Consider the following 27,087-nt stretch of genomic DNA (forward strand, 5'->3'; position numbering starts at 1 on the left):
TTTAATTTATAGTGCAAAAAACTGTAATTAACATTACACAATGCTAGGATATATTTCTTTGGGTTAAATAATAGTATTCTGTATTATATTTTACTGATGACTGCGCCAGAATTCATCCCGCTATATTATTGTGCATGTTTGAACTTGATCGCCGGGAAACGTGTGCACAGTTGATTGTACGATAAATGTCATAATGACTAATATGATATAATATGTTGAAATAATGAAAACGTACAGGTTAATATGTATTTTATTCATCACTCACAACATAAACGCTGTAATCGTGGCAAACATCCTGGCAGATGTACCGGTAACCTGTAACATCGTCCTGGCAGGGCACTGGCGAAGCTAAAAAATATTTCCGTGAAATTGTATCTCATAGATCATAAAGACGACCCCCTTCTACAGACATATTTTTTTGGTCCTCAAAATTCGGCTTATAGACGGTAATATACGGTATATATATTCAGAGGGTAAGTGTTAGTCTATCTCTCTCTAGCAGTGGCTGGACCTCCCACTGAAGGTAACACTTCCAGCTCTCAACTTCAAAGGGCTACATACTGATCCAGAACTGTTTTTACCAAACACTGCCTTAGATAATGTCACACTGATTGTTCATCCACTGACTTATTCTAATCACTTCCACACAAAAAAACAACATGGGGGTAACAATTTAACTGTTCTGCAAGATGAAGAACGAAAAGCAGATTGGGTAATCATGTCCCAGTGTTAGCAGAAAATATCTCCCACTGGTTCTCCTAAAAGTGACTAATAGTGTTCATTCCTAATTACAGCAAAGGTAAACAGGATAAACAGAATCGGTAAACATTTTGCTATTCCTGACGAGTTAAGACATGTTATAGTAACCACACAGACGCTTTGAAACCAGTAAGTGGTCTATCAATATAATCACCTCTTACATTTCATCAATAAAATAACCAAAATACAACCATAAAAACATAAGGTAAATTTAATGGCATGTCAAAAACTAATGCTCTTTCAAGGCATCCAGCCCAGCTGCCTCCCCAGCAATATTTGTCCTGTGACATCCTTGTACATTCAGGATAACCTGTACTGGCACCAATAGGGCTGGTTTCAGTCAGCCTGCTTGTGTAATATATTACACTGAAAGCTTCAAGCAAGGTAAAAGATAAAATCCCTCCAGCAACAAGGAGCAGAAACATCCCATGCAAAGGATTCCTGAAATGCCTTGAAACACAGAGGTGGAAAGTTCACTTACATATAGAAAAAATGGAAGGCAGCCCGAGATAAGGTTATCCAGGACAGCCGACATTATTAATGATGATTGTTTAGTTCTATGAGCTGTCCATTAACAACTGCGTTAAGTATGTTATAGATCTGCATTCTTTGTATCACTATTTCCATGTGAGGCAATACCTGTTATAGCCAGTCATTGTGGATCAAAAACAAGTTAGCACATAGGGTTCCATTTTGAAAGCACTTACAGGGACGTGTCTAGACCTGCTCCGATGCTGATACTTAACCTTAAGTCTACAGCAAATGGCAGCTAAAAAAATCCAAATTTCAATTAAAACTTTCCCAATTGTTCATAATTTGTAAGAATAAGAACATAATCAAATTTGGACCATTATCAAGAATTTTTTACTTTTCCTACCAAAGGCACTTGGTTCTAAGTAAATCTTTTGGAAGTTTCAAGTGTTTTGTACTTCCAGCTCCAATACACATGGTGATGGGGCAGCCTAATGGGTAAAATGTTCACCTGTTGTGATGAACATCATGCTTCATTTTTACTTCTTTCAACAGCATTCCCTTAGCAACAAAATATTTTGACCTCTAAGAGCTGAAACTTATGTTACAAAACAGCCTAAATGGACCGAGTCAGTTTACAGAAGACTGGAAGCTGATTGTAAACCTATCAAAAACAAAACTTGTTATCTTAGGAAGCCAAGCTGATGATCATAACTCCAAATTCCATTTAAATAACATGCCTGTTGAAATATGCGAATCATATAACTATCCCAGAACCACTTGTCACAGTAATGGATCATTTAAACAAACAAAAAACCAATCTCGGAAGTGAAGCAATGAGAGGCTGGTTTAGATCAAATCCAGTGTGATAACAAGGACATACTCCTCCATATCTTCCTTACTAGGATTCCACAGGTCACTGATGGAAGCCTTGCAACCCATGGCAACTCTGGGTGCTGCTGTAATAACCAATCTTAGCGCTCAGCTGATTGTAACTGTGATTCCTTAACACAGACTTACGACAGTCCTAGAGCTGAGGTTTTGGACAGGGAGACCAACTTCCAAGACAACAAGATGTTCTACAAGCTGCTTTAGTGTCTCAGGCTGTTTCCATTACCACTGGTGGTATTTAACTCTATGTTCAATCATTAACAAAGATGCCAAAATATGAATGACAGATTTATCCGCATTTCTTGAAGATATGATATGGACTTGTTTGATCAAGGAACTTTCACAGTACTTAAATCCAAATGGAATGATAAAAGACCATCTGGTGATGTCACGGAACCTGTAACATATGTAACATAACATGTTTTTCTTGTGCTCTAAGAATCTTAACAGTTTTTTCAAGGCCATAGCGAGACAGTTTAAATACAAGCAGGAATTTTCTGTCAGAATCGTCCAAGGCTGGACTTAAAAAAACTTAAACATGACAGTTGATCCGTATTCATACTGTTTCTTTACAGTGGTTTCGCTATATGCAAACACAAAACCTTTCACAAAGAACTTCTTTATTGTTTGTAGCAATGATTCAGGTTGATTTCTTGCCCCTAATTACCAAACAAAGAGGCCACACATAGCCCTGAAACTTTGTCACTAATAGTCAGGAAGCTGACGAAACTTTTCACAAAGTATTCTTTTTATGTAACATTGACACAGGTCTATGTCTTGCCCCTAATGCACATGATAAAGCAACACGACATAGCCCTGAAACATTGCTACCAACAGTCAGATACTTGTTATCCATAAAAAGTTTGAGGTTTTCATGTTCTTCCAGCTTCTGACTGCATATGAATGACTTGGTAACAGTATATTTCTGCTTCACAGTTCAACACAGTCAACACAACAGAAGGACTAATATTTCATTGTAACAATAGTGTTGCACCATTAAGTTTCATAACCGGTACAAGAAACCACATTAACCTAAATGTAAGTCCTAAAAAATACCAAGTAGCTGGCACTTATTTTCACACAAAGCGTCTGAAAAAAATACATTGAAAACATATGCTATTTAAAGCACCAGTAGCAATCCCTGGTCTATCCCAGTGCCAACAATGAGGTTTGGAGTTTGACTGAAGGTATCTATGACTATATCCATCCTTTACATTCATAAACAATATGGAGACTACTTCAGCTCTCAACAAGACTGTTTATAGGCAAGTTGTCTGGGTAGTTTTTATCCAGTACCTCATGGGAACACATTTATTTCATGATGGCTATATCGTCCCTACCTCACTGAATGTGTTTTGTTGTGTAAGAAACTCAATGCGGCCTACCTTCAACCCAGTGCCAGCACAGGCAATGCCAAGAGCCATGGCGGCGCCGAATCGGACATGAGGGTTGTAGCTCTCGGACAGCAGGGACACGACACTTGGACACTGTTCGGGGGTTCTGAAAGGAGATGCAACTGAAGTTAGACAACACTTTATACAACATGTTCAGTATCTTCAACATGGAGTGATCTCCCATCGTGGCTGGTCATATGCATTGTGTTGGTATCGCTGTACTATGGTGTCTTGTCAATACAATCACATTCATTCCTGCTCTTCCAAGAAACAATGTGTAGTCTCCTGTAGTCATGCACTGATCAAATACAGCAAAAAGTCTCTCTCAAATGCAAATTCTAATCCATGGCTACATAACAAAAAAATGTAAAAAGAAAATTAGTTGAGTATTTTTATCACTCTGAACCTGCTAATGATGTGGGCCTGTTAGGAAGTTTGAGGAAGAAAGCCAAAAATGTTGCAGGGTGTAGAGTGTTACTTTGATAAAATCAATAAACATGGTTATGATGCTGACGGATCAATGATCATAATTGTGGCACATCTCAGATGACAATGAATGCCAAAAGGAACACCTGGCATGACTTCATGGAACATTAACATGAGAAGATTTAGACCACTGAGTCACACATGCCCACAAGTACATACCATCAGAGAAATTGAACAAAGGATTTTTTTTTTCTCCAAAATGCTGCTTCAGCCATTTCATTGTTTTGGGTTTATATTCCAAGAGGAAATCATGTCTCACAATCAATAAGCCTAAGGACAAACTTGAGAAACCAGATGTATGAAATAAAATAAAATATCTGTTTACCAATCAACAGTTGAAATATGTCACTGGCACTCATGTTGCACTGACTGCAAACTTGGAAGTTTGGCTCTTGAACTTTTGCCATTTGATACATTCAGTTCAATGTATAAAAAAAATCAAAGTCTTAAAAATACCAAAAGGTCCCAGTTTAACTCATGACTATCTCTGTCAAGTTTCATCTTGAATATTTAACAGTTTTCGGGGGGGAAACCAGCACTACTCTCATTTAGTAAAATCCAACTTGTCATCAAAACAAACCAAAACATGCAAAAATATCATCCCAAATCATTATAAACCGCCAGTTCACCACTAGTCTGATGTGTGTAGCAAGTTTCAACAACAAATATTCAAAGGTTGAACTTTGGAAACGGCAATGAAGGCAGGCCGGTTGATGGACAGCAGACAGATAGATGGACAGCAGACAGATAGACAGACGGACGAACAGAGTGGCATCCTGATCACTACATCCCAACATTTTTTTAACAGGGAGGGTAAATTGGTATCACAACCATGCCGATCTGAGGAGAAGCAGCATGGAACAGCCTGTATTGCCATGCTAAACAACCTGCTAGCTGCACAGATTACACAGCACAGCACTTCATGCAGTCAGCAGACATTGATAGGATTTCTTTGTAAGCAAACATGCTGGGGTGGATCTGTGTACCTGCGTTGTGTTATATCCGAGGAGATCATGCAGTAATTGTCATCAGTAGACACAACAGACAGACATTTCATAGCAAGAAAAAAGAAAATGAACATATTGACTTAGCCTGCTATTGCTGTTGTTACTGATGGTCTTGCTATGTATAGCACTGTTGGGCATTGGGTTAGTCAATTTCCGCTGTCTCAGACAAGAGGACGCAGAAGTATGTGCATCTTACACATAACATCACCACTGATATTTATTAATGGGCCAACAGAGAGAGGCCATAATTAATAGACAGCACTGATTCAATTTCACAGACTACTTACCACATAAAGTGAAATTAGAGCAAATGTAAAGAGCCTCCAAACCACTGACTGGAATGCAATTCAAAGCACAAGATGTCAAAAAAACCCAAAGTGATCACAAACCACAGATCAAAGAGATATTTTTCTTCCAAAGTTTAAACAAATACCATCAAGGAGATAACCAACACATTTAACTGCCATTTTGACAAAGATTCACAGAAGCCTACATTTTCAAAATTCAAACTGCTTCTATTCTGATTATATTCTATTCTACATTATATTCTGATTAGCTTGGCATTGTGTATATATGTTATATGCTTGTATTGGTCTTTGAATGCAAGACAAATTTCCCTTGCGGGACAATAAAGTTTATCTTATCTGATTCCTTGGAAATATAATTTGAGGTAAACTGATAACTGAACCTTATTTTTTCATAAAATACCAACTGTTACCTTGGCCTCAAGTGAACAAAATTAAAAACTACTCAAAACTATTACTATTTTAAAAAACTTTCAAGGTCATCTGAATAAAAAGCAGTGGCTACAGTATTGCCCAGGCGATTGATAAACATGACAGCGTCTGCCCACATGACCACACGACAACATGTCCCACAAGGCCTGCCGACTTAGCTTGCAAGGGAAATGTAATTATAAATCTGGCTATGATCTTTAACTGTCTCTCAGAAATGATCATTCACAGCGGACAGACATGATTCTCAGATGTCCAATCAAACAAACACGATGAATGTCATAATTGCTGCCTAGCAGTAACCACTAAGAAAGCCTGGTAGCTCAGAGCTAGGGATTATACTCTAATTGCTGCTAAACCTAGCTCAAGTCGAGGCAATTCCGGTAACGATAACACAGAGAGTGCCATTAAGTGTTTCCTTTGTTGTTAAGAGTTGCTGTGTAAAATGTGGTCTCCCCTTGAATCTTGCAAAGATTAACAAGCATTTATGGTATTATCAGTTTTCTATTTAATGAAGCATTCATTATTCTTCATCTCATTATAAACAACGATGTTTATTTTGTAATGTGTAACAGGTAACTCACTTTCTGAGCAGGCACTGGACTTTCCAAATGACTGCAACTTAAGTACTTCACATAATTATCAGGTGGTTTCATTCTTTGCTTCTTACAAAAACAGGATGGATAGATTGTTGGACCTCCATACACAAAGCAAATTCAAATATGGGTATGCAACAATGTTCTCTTTACTGAGTGAGCAGTGAGTGATTATGGTTTTACGCCGCTTGTAGCAATATTCCAGCAATATCATGGCAGGAGACACCAGAAATGGGCTTCACACATTGTACCCATGTGGGGAATCGAACCCGGGTCTTCGGCATGATGGGCGAACACTTTAACCACTAGGCTACCCCACCACCCCTTCTCCTTATTGGGTAGGGTGAGAAATTCAAAGCTAAGAAGGTTTGGGGCATATAAATTTTGATAAATATCTGATTATTTTCAGAATCAGTGATCCTATATCGGTATATGGTCTATCTGAATCATTAAAAAAAAAATAACAATATGACATGAAAATTATTTTCTCAGAATCCTATCAACCTGGTGCTTATGATGCCATCAAGAATTATCAGTATGATAGAATTCAGTTTTGATGCCACGATGATAAATATTTCAGAAATACTTAATTCCAAGCTTGATCTGAGAGGAAAGCCTGAAGTGATGCTGGTCTTGGACACTTTGGTAAAACCCACAAGCACCGTATGGTGCTGACAAATCTTGAAACATTAATGAGGGTGAATAAGGGATTTTCAATCCTTGATCACAGGTTTCTGGCACACCAAAGGGACACTACTGTGTATGGCGAATTGTGGAGCCTTTGACGAACTGGTCCTTTTGTGCCCCTAAAGAATTATGAGTGAGCGAGGCAGGTTTTCACTCCACTTTTAGCAATATTCTAGCAATATCACAACAGGAGACACCAGAAATGGGAAACCCATGTAAGGAATTGAACCACTTGGCTACCACACTGCCCTGATGCATTCTCAAGCCCAAAGCTGTTTGGAGATGTCATTCCAGAGAAATGTTTTGTTGGTCTTACAGCTATTTGAGTGCACACAAAATAACACTGAATGAAATCTTCAGAAATCCTGTATTGACGGGAAACATGATAATATTAATACACAATACTACAGGGGTGAGGTGGAATGGGGTTCAGTGTGCAGGATGTGGGAGACAAGCCTGAAGTGATGCAGGTCTCGGAAGAACTATACCACTTTGGTGGAACCCATGAGGATGGAGGCTGCTGACAGATCTGCAAACACAAACCGGCCAAATAGGATTCAAACCCACTATCTCACGTTTTTAGCATGCCTCCAGGACACAACTCAGGCAGGTAATTACTGCACCACAGACAACCAGGCCACCCATGTCCTCCTGTGGTATTATGTAGCCTGGGATCCCACCACCAACCTTCTGTTCTCTGGGAAGATGTTCTACACATTACAGTTAGACCTTAGAGACAATAAAACAAGACAACACCATATCTTAAGGTGACGAGTGTATACTTGTGTATAATTCACACAACACATTCGTGGGTACAAGTTTCTGCAAATTTGCTATTGATATCATGTGTACTAAAGAACTATATTTTATCTCTTAAGTGAACTAACACCAGATAACAAATGTTGTCAACCAAAATGTGAATAATGCCTAAAGAAAGCATCCCTGGAAATGATGATGTACAATTTCTATTGGATTTTCTGTAATGCTGCAGAAGATGTAACATGCGGAGAAAATTGTATCTTTTTTTTTAAAAGAAGCATATAGCAATTAACTGAACAGTAATTTTTTTCCAGATCTGCTGCCAACTTTTTACAATTCAAACTATGGCATTTATGATAGATGATAAATATGAGGCAAAATATAAGGTGAATACTTTTTATAACCAGTCAGTGTAAGACAAGAACTAACCTGCATACTTTAGTACGGATTTGTAGACATTCTATTGTATGCAGGGCGGTGGGGTAGCCTAGCTGTGGTTAAAGCATTCGCTCGTCAGGCCAAAGACCCAGGTTCGATTCCCCACATGGGTACAATGTGTGAAGCCCATTGCTGGTGTCCCTCGCCATGATATTGTTGGACTATTGCTAAAAGTTGTGTAAATCTAAACTCACTCACTCACTCACACTCACTCTATTTCATGCGTTATCTGCTCATTGTGACATGGGAAAATATTCACAACTCATTGTATATGTGTATAATGCCCATCCACCTGCATTTTCTGCACTGTACACAAGAAAATACAAAACATTTTGGGTTGGTAGATGAATTGTTTTCACATTCACAATAGATATAAATCCTGCATATCCTATTTCTTCGCCACACATCATTACCAAGACATCTTTTCTGTAGCACTGTGTATTGAAGTTGACCAAAGTTTGATCATATTTGCATGAATGCCGTCATTTTGTGTGGAAACAAACAGGGGGACAGCCAAAATATGGGACCAGTGTACAATAACCAGACTAATGATATTGTTATGTTCAGTAAAGTTGTCTGTTGTCTTCAGCAAAAAGTCACTTGGAGACAGGTCTGCAGCCGATATATTCACTACAATGCACCTGGCATTTGAACTTACACAATACGCAAATACTGCTGCAGTTCTTCCGTCAGACATACTGTATCCATTTATGGACCAATAAATGACAGGCAGGGACGGCTTCTTGTGCGAGCAGAACACTTAACGTGGAAATTATATACATATAGAAATTCAACGTCTGACTTTTATTTAGAAACATTGAGCTGTCCGTTAGAGGTGTTGGTGAAGTTGACCTATTCTACACAATGAGTGCAGCTTCCAGGTCATGGCCACAACCACGCTTGAACTTCCAGAACAACATATAAATCACTTGCAACCCAAAATCATTTATTACAGGAGCTGAAACTTATGTAAACAGGATGGTTATTGTTTGCGAGACCTTGAACCCTGACCTGCCCAGGTAAAAGTGCTGAGTTGACAAGCAGCATGGAGCCATGTTTGTGAAGGTACATGATGGGATGCTGGAGATGATTGACAGCCGTCAGGCAGGCATCATGCAACAATGGCCTGCTGGAGTCACTCATTGCCACCACATTTGGCTCCTACATCTCCATGTATACTGTCGATGGAGAGTGTGTTGAAGCACACTCCCCAGATACATGGTACTGGATATACAGTTACATAAGAACAAACCCACTGATGATTGCAATCAGCCTCTTTAGTTGGACATTACCAGAAACCCTGTTGTAAAGGTTCTAGAATATCAGTCCAGGAGAAATAGGCCATAAAAAATATGAAATTATTCCATAGCCTAGTAAAGAAAGAAATTGTTGAGGTTTTTGTCACTGACAGAAATTTTTACAGTGCTGACAACGTTTTAAAGATTAAAAATTCAAGAAATCTTGTCGAAATCTTGTCGAAATCTTCAAGTAATACTTTCTTGGAAACAAATGACATAAGAAACGATTCTCACAAAATGACTGATTTGATTATCTGACTCCTTCAATCAGATGAAATAAACAAATTTTGTGGATGCAACATGGTTGCACAATGTTGCATGGATACATCAACTTGACCAGTCAATAAATATGAGGAATACATTTGCAAAACTGAGCAATTCCGATAAGCATCATTAAATCAACGGCTAGAACATCTTAACGCATAGATCTTGCCTCGGTTATTTATTTACTGCACAGATCCATCTTCCTTACTGCGTCCACATCATTGCTAATCACATTCCAAATTTCACTAATTTGATAAATCCTTCACAATTCCTAATGGACAGAGGATTGTTTTACGTCAGTGTCACCTCAGATTTGGACAAGATCCAAAACTGTCTTAAGATGTATTTTTGATACACTACAATTAAATTTCTTCTGAATTAAAAAAGTATATTTTCTTTAGTTTGATAACACTATGGCTCTCAATGTGCTTGAAATCCTATAATTTAATACAATATAACACCAAACCTGAACCTTTACCCCTTATATAAATCATCTGCATATTGACTGCATATTGGCTCCACATGACATCACGCACAAACACAATCAGTGTAAACTCAAAACAACTATGTTCAACCTCGCCAACAATATCATCTCTCTTGTGTAATTCCTTCTCTCTCAAACTTCAATAAAACTAAACCATCAGCCAAGTTTGCTGTGAGGTTTCAAATGGACACACAGACCAGACCAACACCACAGTTGGTTTAATTGCTCTATGTCACTGGTATCCATGGAACCACTGGCATCTACCCACCAACCAATCAAAGACTTCCTGACCTTTTCTGAAATTTACCTTTCACTCTGACTGATAATTTGAAATCTCACGCTAACATCGCAGATCTAGCTTAGGTGGCGAGGAACTAAAGGATTACAAATTTGATTCTGAACAGACATCCTAGCCTCTTCCTTGGGGAAACCATGGAGAAGTCCTTTTTTTTTGGTATGCAGAAATTATTCACATGTGAGACAAGAGCATTATTTGTGAATTAATGCCTAATGGCTGCAATATTTCATCTCATCCCAAGGGGACAGCACTTCCCAATGCCAGGGACATATTTTTGTTCTTATTTGATAGTTGAATATTATAAATATGTAATCCTGTTAATAATAAAATGAATTAGATATTGTAAATTATCATTATTATCATCACTTTGATCATAAATTAATTCAGATACATTATGTGAATGGCCGAAATTTGTAAAGAAGAGATGCATTTGCCAATAATCAAATAACTGTTATCTAATTATACTATCAAATCCTGTTAAATGAAAATTTTGAAGACTTGTAACATCTGTACCTGGAGACTTGATTCATGGGTGACAATGGCTTTAAAATATTTCTCATAAACAGCTGGAACAACCCACTAACTTTAAATTAGTGAGTGAGTTTTACGCCAGCAATATTCCAGCTATATGGTGGCAGTCTGTAAAAAATTCTTCAGAATTCTGCCATATAAATTGTTTTAGTAGAGACATTATACCTCTTAATTGTGTTTTCTAATATCCTGTCATTAGGTCATGTGGCCAGAAGTTTGTTCAGTAAGTTTAGTACAATCATCTAGGCCAGTGAGAGATGATTTGTCCACTGGTAACACGGCAAATGAACTAGATGATAGGCTGGTGTGTTCCCTGCTGGAGGTGCTGCTGGTTCAAGTCATAAAGGAGCTGGACAGCGTTTGTTGAGGTGGTCATCATGAGGGCTTGTTACAGTTACAGGCTTGTTACAGAACATTATTACCATAATAATTCCATAGAATCCGAACTTTGGATATATATTTGCCCAAAAAGCAACTGTGCATATTGATTATCGTATTATAACATTTTTAATCATTGAAAGTGTTTTGCAAAGTATTTTTAATGTTTCAAGCTCACTTAAATTCAAAAGTTCTGGTTCCCATGATGTCTTTGTATGCTTTGTTCTCCTTACCCTGGAGTGAGTGAGTGAGTGAGTGAGTTTGGTTTTGGTTTTAGCTGCTTTTAGCAATATACTCCAGCAATATCACAGCGGGGGACACCAGAAATGTGCTTCACACATTTTACCCATGTGGGGAAAAGTTTATACTTTTTATACAACTATTTTTGTAATATCACAGTGTGTAGGCTTAGCATCGGAGCAAATGCTGGAGAGATGCAATTCTTACATTGTCCTCTGAGTTTTCAATTTTGTTTATTGCTAATGCACAAAACTTCTTGACACTGAAACAGTATAATTATTGTTGAGTTAATCACATCATTGAATATTCATATTCAGAACAGTGTGTAAAACCTATCCAAGATGGAGATCTGCTGGGTCCGATCCATTATCAGACTTCATCACATGGTTTTTGTGTGACCTGTTGCTCATGACATCAACCATTAGTTTCCTTGAATCATATCTGATTACAACAGACAATAATAATCTTAATGTGAAACTGATAGCACTCACTCACTTTAAACTTTATCTGTGTTAAAAACTGAAACCTTTATGTAATAAAGACCTGAAGGAAACTGAGCTTCACTATTCTGTACGGCTAGAACAGACAAATACTCTCACAGAGTGTCACATTTAAGGCGGGATGAAATCAAACATGAACAAATCAATGTGAGATTATAAACTTTATGACTTGACGACAGATTTCTAAACGATTTCAGCTAACGACATTTCACAAACCAAAATGTCAGAACAATTTAATGAAGATGCGTTCTATGTTGTATTGCAACTATCAAACGATTACAACCATTGAAACAAGAAATCAAAGTGAACTAAAAACTAATAATGTTAATTTGTCCAACTTCAATCATTACTATACACTAGGTGACATTTACATTTCAATAAAATAAACAATAACCAGGAATAAATAACTCATTCAAAGAAATGTACATTTTGACACTTGAATTAACATCTCACTACGTAACATTTGAAAAATGGGAATAAGAATGAGGTTTTCAAAACACTTGTGAATCAATGATCATTCTCTACATCCGTGAAGATCCAGGTTAGAACTGATCTTAAGATATCCATCCTTGTCATTAAGAAGCAACTAGCTTGATCGGGTGGTCAGACTCATCATTGTCTCCTATGGTCACAATGTCAGACAGTGATTTGTGGACCAAGTATTTAAAGAAAGTACAGCACTAAACAAATAAAGGAAAAGAAAATCATTCTCAATTTCACAAAAGACTCAAAAAACCAGGCATACACTTGTTGTGATCAATGAAAGTCTTACAAATAGTCCTGAATGAAAGTTATCCATATGAATTATATATACTGGACAAAATTAATTAGGGATATATGTAACTTTTGAAATTATGAATAATGATCTTCTTTTTCATTGACACACTGATAAAATATCAATCATAAAAATCCCAATATCTCTAACTTATTTTGTCTAGGATAAGAGAACACTAGTATAACCACAAGCAAAGAACTGGGCCATGAGTAGGCTGCTACAGTTGAGGAGGGAATGAGGGGTAGAATGGAATAGGACTGATTCTTTTATATGTTCTGGTATTGGTAATAGAGAGCCCTTGGTGCAGGAATTGGTACAACAGAGAATGTGGTGAGCTTTGTATACAAGCACCTAAGTGAGTAAGTGCATGAGAACTGAGAAGCCACTGAAGTCATGCATTTACCACCAGCAAATGATTCTCTGACAGAATAGGTCACATGTATCATGTGTTAGTTGTTAGGGCCAACAACAGTTAGATGGTAACAACTGACATATTACTGAATGTCATCGTAACTTGCTGGACTGTATACTGCCTTTACCTTGACCTGACTCAGTTATTTACACATTCACCTGTTCAATAAAACAAATTTAGTGGCACAATTACTGTCAGTCATATTGACAGTTGAGTGGCTATGACTGTCTTCAACTAAGGTGACTGTGTAACAAAGCACTGTTGCAACCTCAGTGTGACCCTCCTCACTTAGTTACCCCAAACACAGCCATCCTATCCCATTCTTATCCCAACTTGTACTCCGAGCTCCACACAGCCAGTGGTTTTCTTCCAACAACACAGAAGTGAGCCCATGAGGGGAGCAAGGTGTAGCTCAAACATTCCTGTCTAGGGCAGTTAAACCTATTCACATCACACAGGAAACTTCTATGTTTGTTTGCAATCACTGTTACGTTACATCAGCAAACATCCATCCATCTACCAATAATATGAAAAACGCAATCATGTAGTGTTAATTAGTCTCACCCTCACCAAGTTCTGTAACACTAAAGCCATCATCAGAAAATACGACCACCCCAATCAAACCCCAGCTTCCCCTAGTTGTCAGTTCACACATAACTGGAGGAAACTTAGTACTTCATCATCCATCAAAACCAAGAATTAATTTCCAAACTTTTCAGAGTTCTGCTATATATTTTCTAATGAGCTTTATAAATATAGACCATGATTAATGTTGATCTGACACAAAGGCATCACGTTGCCTTAGTATATAGAAATGTCGGAAATATATTATCCCTAATTAATTTCACACCGGCCTAAGTTTCAGAAAGATTACTAGTATCTATAGCCGCTTTTGACTTTGCACAGCGAAGTCATTCGTTGGACAGACACAGAAATGTCTCCATATCACAGCAGTAAATATCAGCAGCAATGAGTCAGTCCTCGTGAGCAATCCAGAGTCTGATCCTTCCTTGGGAAGAAGGAAAATCAAAATGTCATAATGTCTGAAGTTTACTTATTTGGATTTCAAATACATTCTTCGTGCAAAGGAAACTCAATTGCTTGGGTACGTAAAGCTAGCTGAAACAGTTTCTAAAGGCCAGAGTGGAAATCATGGTATCTGAGTGAAGCATATCATCAGAACTTGGAGTTTTATCATGATAGAAAATCTTTCAGGCAAAAAAATCAATTTAAGACTAAAACAAGAGGCTGAAATAAGCTTTGCTGAGGCAAGGTATTGGAAATGTGTTATTTTCGTGGCAGAAGAATCAAACACAATCAACGAACTGAGATGAGACAACACTTAACCCCAATTTTCAGAGTGATTTAGATTTTCACACAAGTTTTTTCGAGTCAGACCATTAATCTCAATACTTCACCTTGGGTTGTTCCCTTCATGACCTTTCCCCACACAGAATATGCAGAAACGAAGACAAAGCAGAATTTCCACATTTTAACATGAATAATGCTCCCTTGTCATCTTGTTGTCTGGTGATCGCCACAATAAAAGTACTCTAAATTGGCATCCAAATTATGCACCTTGACGCTCTGACATTGTCATAAACTCTCCTCAGGGAATGCCTAATTGTTCGCAGTTGCTCATTGTTACTTCAAAAATTCTTCCAAACTTCTGTTTCCAAAACACCAGAGATCGTTTAATGATTTGGGATTAAACACTTCTTCAGTCAAATGACTCATCATGCAAATTTTGGGTATTTTTGAATGTATTTCAAGAGCTGACATTTAGGTTGATCAAACTATCATTTATATAACACTGTCATGAACATTTTTTAATGCACTCACTTATAAGGTTATGTCAGATATAACCTATCGAGCATGAAGTACTTTATGATAATGAATGTTGGCAGTATGGATTAGATGGGTATTGCTTCAATATACCACGTCTTGTAGAGATGCACTTGGGTGGAGCATTGCTTCAATACACCAAGTCTTGTAGAGATGCACTTGGTTGGAGAATTGCTTCAATACACCAAGTCTTGTAGAGATGCAGTCAGGTTGGAGTATTGCTTCCATACACCAAGTCTTGTAGAGATGCACTTGGGTGGAGTATTGCTTCAATACACCAAGTCTTGTAGAGATGTAGTTAGGGTGGAGTATTGCTTCCATACACCAAGTCTTGTAGAGATGCAGTTAGGCTGGAGAATTGCTTCAATACACCAAGTCTTGTAGAGATGCACTTGGGAGGAGAATTGCTTCAATACACCAAGTCTTGTAGAGATGCACTTGGGTGGAGTATTGCTTCAATACACCAAGTCTTGTAGAGATGCACTTAGGTTGGAGAATTGCTTCAATGCACCAAGTCTTGTAAAGAGGTTGCACACCAAGTTGAGATGCACTTGGGTGGAGTATTGCTTCAATACACCAAGTCTTGTAGAGATGCACTTGGGTGGAGTATTGCTTCAATACACCAAGTCTTGTAGAGATGCACTTGGGTGGAGTATTGCTTCAATACACCAAGTCTTGTAGAGATGCACTTGGGTGGAGTATTGCTTCAATACACCAAGTCTTGTAGAGATGCAGTTAGGTTGGAGAATTGCTTCAATACACCAAGTCTTGTAGAGATGCAGTTAGGTTGGAGAATTGCTTCAATACACCAAGTCTTGTAGAGATACAGTTAGGTTGGAGAATTGCTTCAATACACCAAGTCTTGTAGAGATGCAGTTAGGTTGGAGAATTGCTTCAATACACCAAGTCTTGTAGAGATACAGTTAGGTTGGAGAATTGCTTCAATACACCAAGTCTTGTAGAGATGCAGTTAGGCTGGAGTATTGCTTCCATACACCAAGTCTTGTAGAGATGCACTTGGGTGGAGTATTGCTTCAATACACCAAGTCTTGTAGAGATGCACTTGGGTGGAGTATTGCTTCAATACACCAAGTCTTGTAGAGATGCACTTGGGTGGAAAGACTTAATCAAAACTCACTCGAAATCAGTCAGAATAATCAAAATCTTACACTAATCAAAAAGCATAACATCAAGTCATTGAGTGATTCTGACGATGTTACATCAGGTATTTGCAGAAACAGGTTTGTGCAGTATTCCAGAAGAGTCACTTTAAACGAGGAACACTCATTCTCCAACAAAGGGTCCCAAGATGTGATGAACAATAGAGAACAATAACCTCTGCCCACAGGCATTAGCCTCAACGTCCAGGCATACTGTCAGCTTACTGAAAATTCTTTTTCCACAGAATGATCATAATGTTACACAAGAGTAACTATTAACTCTGGTCAGTAGATATCAAACTGTGCAAGGACACATACAGAAGTATTAACCAGCAGTAGGCTAGCTTTGTCAACAGAGGCCCTGGTTCACTGTGGGATTTGTGGTAATCTCCAGGTAACTCTTCCATCACAGTTTCTAACAAGCTCCAGCATGCATTATATTGTAGCATAATGTGCCACAGTATCTCACAAACATCTCACCATCATGTCATAAACATCGTTAATGCAGTTCATGCTGGGATACAACTCGGTAACATATTGTTTTCTGACAGTCACTGTTTTTGGTTATGCAACTGTGAAAGATGATAAGACACCTACTAGGTACAGCAGCTCTATCTGTGTAAGAACTAGACCTACACCAGAGCCCTGTCACCATTAAGTATCAGTATACTTCCCCTGACTGTGGAGGCAACGTGATTGCATCATAAAACCAGCTTCAGTAATACATCTAAGTCTGCTTCAGGCAAGTTTGGGATGTTGAAGCACAAATGTTCATTACCACTTTCTTTAAACACATTTCAAGATCTAACAAATGACAGCTGTTATCTCAATTAACTCTCTTGACTAGTTACCTTTGTGACTAATTTAACATTTGGACAGCGCTTAAAGCAGTGTAAACTGAAAAGCAGAGTTTGAAGTGATGAGGGGTCCTAAGGTTTGCTCCGGAAGTAACTGATCTGGGGACGGCCAAAGTTTTAACATTAAGGCTAGGACAAGGAGTCGACTTTCAGTTAGGAAAAATACATGAAATCTTTACTTATGTGGAAGCATGAAATCTTTACTTATGTGGAAGCAAAGTCCACAGATCTGCCACTGGCATGAATACGCTTGTTCTTACAGCAATGTATCTTCAACAATCACACATGAAATCGAAGTGGAAGTGAAAACAATCGTCTTGGGTGGTCTTAAGTTAATTTTAAGAACAGAATTCAAGGTGTCCTCGTGACAAGCCAAATGTTACAAAACAAAAGATGGAGATATTCCCTTAACGAAAACACTGTTGCTGCAAATATTGAGATCCATGGATCCCCTCACATTGAAACAATGGTGTCACAGTATACACTTGTCAAACATGCTGCACTCAAACCCATGACTAGGCACTCATTACAGCCAGCATCACCCACTGTAGGTATATAACAATCAGGTGTCACATGCATCTGTTTGAATGAACTGCCACCTGTCCTAAACATCTCACACAAACATTCCAGACAAATCTGGAAACACACAAACACAGGGACATAGCTGACAGGTTCCAGACCATGGTATATGTTGGATGTATGTAAAATATATACACTCAGATTTAATTTCACTCTCAAACAAAAAAGAAGTTTTAATTTTCAGCATTAATTTCATCTCATGTACATATTATGACCTTGATTAAATGCATGAGGCTTTAAGATATGACCCATGATAAACATTTCCACCCATATCGCGGAATAACGTGTGAGCCCATAATTACAATTACACATTTATTCTTAACTTCACTGTTTTAGAAAGTCATAATAACCAATGGATAGACAAATCTCGTGATTCAGAGATTGAGACCTGATCTGCAATGTCTGGTTGTGTGAAATACACACAGAAAGGCTGACAGGATGTTTTTTCACCTTATCTACATGCTGGATTGACTGCACACCATCTCATCTCTCTAACCCTAGAACCATTCATCACTGACGCATATCATGATATTCATCTTGGTCTGCAGCGACTACTCTTCAAGCACTCTAAAAACAACAACTGCTCTTTGAGAAACACCACTAAACTGACCATGAATGAACAAATATAATCTTCTAACTTCACCCAAACCACAAAACTCCAATCTGGTGACATTATCTGTAGACAGCTAGTACACATTCATGATATAAAGCTCCAGAAACAGATGTGAAGATAAGTGCACTAAACACACATATAACATATAACATTACAGCATTAAACAGACAGTTTTCAACTGCCTCTCAAAAAAGGTATCAAAACTATACTGAAATAAATAAGTAAGGGAACACACTGAATAGAAGGCTTCATTCAAAGGCCTGAAGGAAGTGTCCCCCATATTAACAGTCGCTATATGGGCTAACAAGAGCTGATGCCACGGTCAATTTTTACTCACCAACCATATAAACAGTTCCTTCTCTTTTCCACTGACACTAAATAGGACAGGTGTTGTGAACAATCTTAGAAGAATCTTGTCATGGTAATGCTATTTTCTTTTAAAACTTTTCACCATTATCCCAGACATTAATTACATACAGTGTAGATTGAAAAGTCACTGAGGAGCAGGCCATACACAGGTTGTGAACCGTGAAGGTCTGGGTCAGAATGAACCTTCAGTAAACCATGCTTGTCGTAAGAGGCGACTAATGGGATCGGGTGGTCAGGCTCGCTGACTTGGTTGACACATGTCATCGGTTCCCAATTACGCAGATCAATGTTCATGCTGTTGATCACTGGATTGTCTGGTCCAGATTCGATTATTTACAGATCACCGCCATATAGCTGGAATATTGCTGAGTGCGGTGTAAAACTAAACTCACTCACAGGTTGTGACAGACAAGTCACTGGTGTCTGGCTCATGATCTGGTCACTTTGAAAAAAAGTGTCCATGTGACGCAGAAAGACATCAAGAAGGCTTGCTGGTAATCAGGGAGAAGAGCGATCTCATCAAAATTACTGTGAATCACACAATGTCTGGTGATGAGGAGAAACACTCATAGATCAACACATCCATACAGAGTAGTGCCGCCATTTCACTTCCTAGCAATTTGGGATGTTGTTGGACTCGGATGAGTCTGAAGGTTCTGTGTTCAGTGATTCCATCCTCATCATTATCCACTTGGGTAAATGCACTGTTGAAATTAATGGAAGAACATTTGGTGTAACACAAATGTAATTCTGATGCAAAAGGTAGAAAATAGGAATAAATAACTTTTTGACATTTGGGACTCCTGTACCTAACACATAAAACTGAAAAAATAAAGCAATAACTCTACAACTATTGGAACTCCCAAATATGAATACAGACTTGCATAAGTATATGACCGACAATTACTTTTGGTATGTGGATGGATAGGTGAGTGGGTGGGTGGATGAATGGATGGATAGGTGAGTGGATGGATGGATGGTTGGATAGTTGGATGGATGGATGGATGGATGGATGGATAGGTGAGTGGATGGATGGATGGATGGATGATGGATAGGTGAGTAGATGGATGGATGGATGGATGGATGGATCACTAGGTGGGTGGGTGGTTGTCAGGTGCCTGAAAAGTACATAGGTTCACAGATCAAGGAGGAAGAGAGAAATGATGGATGATGGATTAGAGATGGATAAATAATTCATCAGGAGAAATATTCAAGGGCATGTACATGGTCTTTTTACTGATCAATCAGATAAATCAGATGGATGGAAACTGAATGAATGTATCATTACCATATTCTTTCTTGTGACCTGTAAAGTGAAGGAGATTGATGCCATTCCGGCCCATTGCCCTATTCCACATGAGGCCAACCTGTCATCATTACTTGCATCACAGAATATATACATGTGGCCCTCACACCACAAGGAACATCAAATAAAAAATTTCTATGGTAAGTTTACAAACCACCTGTCAGACATAACCACAAGAGTGAAATAACCTCATTTTTATCATTTAAACACAACCATCCAACATAGAGCGCAACCATTTGGGTATGACACAACCATCCAACATACAACACAACCGCCCAACATACAACACAACCGCCCAACATACAACACAACCGCCCAACATACAACACAACCACCCAAACATACAACACAATCACCCAACATATGACACAACCATCCAACACAGACATACGACACATCTCCTGAACCATCAACAGTGTCATCATATGTAGTTCTACTGATTGTGGCCCTTCCCCAGCAATTACAGACGACCACACATTTACCACAACTCACCAAGTACTGAGTCAGGTACTGCACTGACCACAGCAACTTGTGTGGAACCTTTATGAAGTTAAGGTTGTTTCAATTTAATACAGATAAGATTATTGCCAGTAATCAGACTTGTAGTGATGAGGCCGACTACAGTATCCACCGAGTCCCTCCTACATTCTGTTTACACATATCCAAATAATCAAATCAGGAGATGGTCATTCACTCACTTGTCCCCAGGCCAGGCACATAATACAGACCTTCTCTTTCGTGAAATTGACAATGGTAATTAGTTGTACTCATTGCTCAGATAATTGATCCCAATCTGTAATCTAATAACCAGCAAGCCATAATGCTTCTGAACTCCAACATGAACCTGTTGGCACAATACACCACCAGTGAGTGAGTGAGTTTGATTTAAGACATCTTGGAACAGATTGTCAGTTTAGGTGGGAGGAGAGCCCAAGTGATACAGGTTACACACTAGCCTTGCTCCAAGGCTGTGCTGAGTGAGTGCTAACCCCATGCATGTATAGTAGTTCTATCCTTTAAAGAGGCAAGTCTAGATAAGTGGACAGGACCCCAGTCTGTTATTTATTATTATTTTTTAGAAATTGTCATTTAAACTTTCAATTATTTCCTTAGAGACTTGTGAAAGTCTACTCACACACCAACAAGCACTGGAAACAGTTTTAACAAGAAATTTCATTTTTTTCCCCTTCTTTTGGGGGGGCTTCTTAAAAAAGCAGATTCACAGAAATACAAAAGGTGAAGTGTGTTTTTTCCATTGTCACTGTTCCTGAATATCCAAGTCGGCCAACACACCATGGGTTTCATTTCAATTTTAAGGTGAAAAAAATGAAAAAGTTCTCTAAATGTGTTCAACAATTGTATTGGTGATTTGAAATTAGGTCCACACGACAACAATAACAATATCAACTTTCTGCACGTGAGTATCCCACAGGAGGCGCAGTTACATAAATCTCTTCCAGTTGAGTTACATAACTACATACAGGGTAACACACATGGCTTTCATTACCTATGAAAAAACCTGGAGTATTTCAGTTACACAAAACTATGTTTGAATTTACATACATTACAAATGAAGTGTGATCTTAGAAATGTCGTACTAATCATGAAACTGAATATTGCAATATCACTGACAGTTTGTCTGTGAAGTAGAATTTTCTAATATAAAATAGTAAAATTACAATAAAACATTCAAATTTCATATGTACCAATAGTAGTAGGTATATATTTTAGAATCTGTAAACTAAATACCTGTATAGTGACAACCATCCCATATTTGCGCTCGTGACAGGCTCCCTATGATTCATTGATCAACAACATTTTAACATATAATACAATATCCCAAGCTTCCATTAAGTCTCATAAACTCAACCACAGTCCAATAATTGGTTTGGAGTTCCAACAAAACTGTCTATAGTACCTGATCCAATCTCCCCCATTAGGCCAGTCCAGCCTGGCTCCCCTCATCAATAGTGGCTTGTCCCAAACCTGAATGGACGCTGAGATAGCGAGAGAGTCTCCTCTCTATACTATGCAGTGCTGCCTCACAGAGAGTGAATCTCACAATCCAAGGGAAAACTTTATGGTTTTGCATCAGACCATATAGCACTGGATACAATTTCTGTTTTATAAAAAGATTCACTCGGATATGTAAGAAAATATTTTTGTAGCATTTCAGACATGTTGTGGATTATACTGTGGACTAAACAAAGCAGAGTTCAGGTGAGCAAATATGTTTTATTTAATGTTTTTATTTGAACACAATATTACAAAGGGACCATATAAATATGACGTGGATCCACATGTTCATTTATACAATTAACTGTGACTGGAAGATTTGAAGAAAACATTTTACATCACTTTCAGAAAAAAGCATGTCCGAGGAAAAATGAATAAGTTGTGTGAAACTGCATTCCTATTTTCTGTTAAAGATCAAAAATCTAAAATTTCCTAATAAAAATCATCACAAATTTCTTTTTGTGTTAGAGATAGAAATACATACTAACATACCTTTAGGGATCAAATCTAAACAGAGATCTATACTCTCACACAAAACAAATGTCAGGTGTGACCTACAGCTGATGCCCAAGGCATGGACATATACCTGAACCAAACTTGCTACAGGCAAGTTAGCCGGGGGGGAATTCTTGTATACATAATGAGATATTATTTTGAAGGGTTTTCTTGTAAAAGACGACAGCAAGATGATGTTAATATACCACATGTGCTCTGACGCCACACTTACAGTAGATTCTTAGACTTATCTGTGGAAGAATCTAAGACGAAATATGCACACAAAAAGTGAATACCTGCCATTGCACACTCTGGTAGTCCTCCAATTGTAATACACTTAGTAGCATCCGAAAGCTGGGCTAACTCTATCTATATCCGAATATAACAAACAGCTCGGCCTGTGAGAAATGTTAAGCTTCTATACCGACTGAATCTGGAGGCAATAAGAATGTACAAATTCCCCGCAAATAAAACTGCACTTGAATGGCTGAAAATTTTTCCAGCTTTGAAATAGCAGCACTACTAACATGTTAATGAGCAAGTATGAACAGAAACCAGAAAAACCCTGACATTTTCCCATATTATGAAAACTGGATAATGCAATCATTGGAATGATAATTGTATGCTATGTATAATTACTGAGAAGATCAACGTGTTGGTTGTGATGCTCTTCACATTATTGAATATCGTTTTGTGATGACTGGCAAGGCAAACATGCAGTAATCTGCCCATTATTAATCCATCTCATAAACACATCACATTAGATGCATAAGAAGGTTAGCTGAATTGTGCAGTAACTGGTCATCAGTATAACACAAGCTGGGTGTATTTATAAGAATTTTCATCAAATTGTGTGACTGGTCGGTGTTACCGTTAAGGCAGGACGTGCGTACCCTGTTCCTGAACACCTGGGGTCATCACTGGTCCATTCACATAGTTTTAAAATCTATTTTACACTTGATACCATATGTAATCTACTTCAGAGGAGAGTACAGATAGTCTGTGTTCCTCCTCCCTGATGTTTCAAATTTCCAAAGGAGTCTTCATTTTTATTGTGAAAACAAGTGATTTTTCGTATTTAATCTGCATTGGACTTACCTTGGGTTTGCTTTAGTTGATCGGAAAGTGATAAATGAGTCGTCATCTACTTTGATTCATCAAGGGATGAATGTTGGTAGGAGTTCATGAGTTGTATGAGGCTTCAAAGGGCCAATCTGGGTGAGCTTCTTCCATCTTGCAAACACTTTCATACAGCGTTGGAATGTACTCAGTTTTCTCATTTGTCCTTTTCACAATCTGGGTTGATGTTATTTTTTATATCACAACTTGGCATGATTTTTAGAGAGTGAGTGAGTTTAGTTTTACACCACTTTTAGCAATAATCAAGTAATATCATGGCGAGGGGACACCAGAAATGGGCTTCACACATTGTACGAATGTGGGGAATCAAACCCGGGTCTTTGGCATGATGAGCGAACACCACCAGGCTCCCCCACCACCCGTCAAAATTTTTAGGTTTCCAATTTGGTTTTGTATATGCAGACAACAGGTATGTAATTCCAACAAAGCCATTTCATAACCAATAAGAATATATCACACTCGGTATAATGAACAATATATATGATGTGATTGGCTATTAGACATTGGTCTAAGAATTACCTCTCAATGAAGGTATTTATCAAGTGTATGGGTTTCAACAACATCATAATGGCTGATCTAGAAGGCAGCGGAAGAGGTTTCTTCAGACTATCACTGAACATGTAGCAACAGGTTGTTCAGCATAATTGTTGAATTGGATGCTCATTTAAAGGTGATTTTAAAGCGGTCTTGAAATAAGGCTGAAGTAAATTCGGAGACTGCTGCTATTGAGCGTCGCTGATGAGTGTCATTGTCAGTGGAGGCAGCAAGCTGCTTGTTTGTGATGTGCTTGCCTTCCCTAGTCCACTGAGATGGGTGGTAGCCAAGATATTCCATCACAGGCATGCAGTGAAAAACACAAGACCTTTTTCTTCTCCAGAGACACTGATTTCCCGATTACAGTGAGTTAACGATCACAAAAACAATCCTATATTTATTTATGCAAGGGAATTCCCAGGGTTTCCCCAGGATAGGGAAGGAGTAGTCGATGGTCCTTTCATCATTTCTCAAGTATAATCACAAGAGGGGGTGAGTGAGTATGGTTCATGCTGCTTTTGGTAATATTCCAGCAATAATAGGCTTCAGACATTGTGCCCATGTGGGGAATCAAACTCGGGTCTTCGTCGTGGCAAGTAAACACTTTAACAACCAGGCTACCACATCCATTTAACCATAAGTCTGTCATGAAACAAATCATGTGAAGGACACATAAAAATATCCTGTGTTCAAGTTATCAGTGTCCATGTGAAGTGTTCCCCATGGTTCTTGTGTTGAGGGGATGATGATTGTGTCTGGATGACGGGCTGAACACTGTCCACCCTGTCAAAAATACTGCAAACTTACTGAACTAAACAACACACACCATGACACTATTTCATTCATTTTGATAAAGTTGAAATCTGTATTTATACTGACTTTTTATCATTTAGTTACACCTCTGGTTTGGGTTTTGGAAAATCTTGCTCTGCTGAACCAGATCCCATGCAGTACAGAAAAGGGGACCAAGTGCATCTGGAGGGTGTAATAACTGATGTATTGACTACGGGCCAACACATGTAGATATAAATGTGTATGTGAACATATCAGAGCAGGTTATTGCTCGGGATGATTTTCCTCTGCTGAATGGGTTACGGGTTTATGATAAATGCCCCACTGATGGTGACTACATCTGGTGGCCTGTGGCTGGACACCATCACTGAGCTAGGGAAGAGGTTGCTTGATCTGTGACTGCAGAAGCAAAATTTCACTGGCCATAAAATACTGAATCTTATACACACAAAACTGAGAATGAACACAAATACGGTATTTTCTTGTGTATAGTTCCCACCCAAACATAATTTGTAATTTTCACTGGTACACAAAAAGTAGTCTGTTTGAATCATCAAAACCAGTTTCTTACCTTGTAGCATGCACAGAATTTGTTCTGTACATGTCCATTTTATTCATTCAATGACAAAGTCATGTTCTAAACAAGGAAATTTCTAATCATAGTTTTGGCAAGGCTTCACATACCTATATGTTAATTTGCTATTGGTCAACGTGGGAGCCCCATATTCATGCCAAAGACCTCAAAAGAGCAGTTCCCAGGTCTCAAAAAACATAAAGGCCAAGGCAAATCCCTGAAGCATTATCATAAGATTCTTTTACTGAAGTAGTAGTTACATGAATGGTGTCAAATTGAAACATAAGCTAGTGAAGAACATAAGACAAACACTGGTGAGTGACAACTTACCCCAATTAAAAACATGCCCCACAGTGATGAATATCTAACACAAACAGTTCCCTGTGATAACTGGTCTCAGTCAGAAACATGATCTCATGATCAATTACAAATCAAAGCATTATTGGAAACTGGTCTTAAAATTGATACTGTCCTTGTGAATCTACTTTCAAACTGAAACATTATCCATTAACGGATGATACTGGAATAAATCAAGGTGATTATTGGCAAATGATTTCAGAGAATACGATATACAAGATTTGTAATCAGAAACATCCTATCATCTGTGACACCAGGCACAGCTTTAAACATCTGAGCATGCTATGAATGCCTCGGTTATAAAACAATGTAGACATCCAGCCTTAGACAAAACTAACATGATACTGGATTATCAGCTAGACTGTGAAAACATGGAATCCAACTGTACTAAGAAATCACAATAGCTCCATGTCATAAGTCAGTATTTATCAAATGTGGAACTCCCAATATAACAGCTGCTACAGCTTGTTGCCATGATGCTCGGTAACACCATTGCATCTAACATTAGCAGCAGATATTTCCGCAAATTTCCTCAACAACCTTCATTGATGCTCGCTGCTTCGAAACAAAACATTAGAATTATGTCGCAAATGCCAATTTTCCGCTTCAAAACCAGGAATTTTAATAACCTACCTTACAATCTTTGAAGTGTATTATCTGCGATGTGCTCATACAGTTCAATTATGAAGCACCACAACGACCATAAATTCTGCAATTCTATGAAAATGTATTACCTTGGAACTCAGATCACGGCGCTAATCCCATGAAAATAAGTCTCAGAGAAAATGTGATTTGAATTCCAAACTAGGTACAAATATCGACAAAAAGGTTGGACATGGTGGCAGGCATCATCAGTTCAACGTCAACCTGCCACCAAACTAATTGCATTCAGGTATTGTTAAAACTGACAAAAAGAATTTAATGATGAGCGAAAAACAGAATAATTTAATGCTGATAATTATGTGATGCACATGTGTACTCATTACAGCAGAACATGTTAAATATGGCATTGAAGTTTCCAGCAGCAGACACAAATGGCAGAGAGACA

General features: G+C 38.2%; 1 protein-coding gene across 1 annotated transcript in view; it reads right to left on the bottom strand.

Annotated features, from left to right (window-relative positions):
• LOC124266753 (26S proteasome non-ATPase regulatory subunit 1-like) overlaps positions 1–27,087 on the bottom strand; it is a 297,670-nt gene that overhangs the window by 71,616 nt on the left and 198,967 nt on the right. Inside the window, 1 exon segment of the mRNA XM_046701540.1 lies at positions 3,507–3,621. Within this exon segment, the coding sequence (XP_046557496.1) occupies positions 3,507–3,621 (115 nt within the window).

Source organism: Haliotis rubra, unplaced genomic scaffold (assembly GCF_003918875.1).
Source record: "Haliotis rubra isolate DU_JTF1 unplaced genomic scaffold, ASM391887v1 Scf128, whole genome shotgun sequence".
NCBI classification, from domain to species: domain Eukaryota; kingdom Metazoa; phylum Mollusca; class Gastropoda; order Lepetellida; family Haliotidae; genus Haliotis; species Haliotis rubra.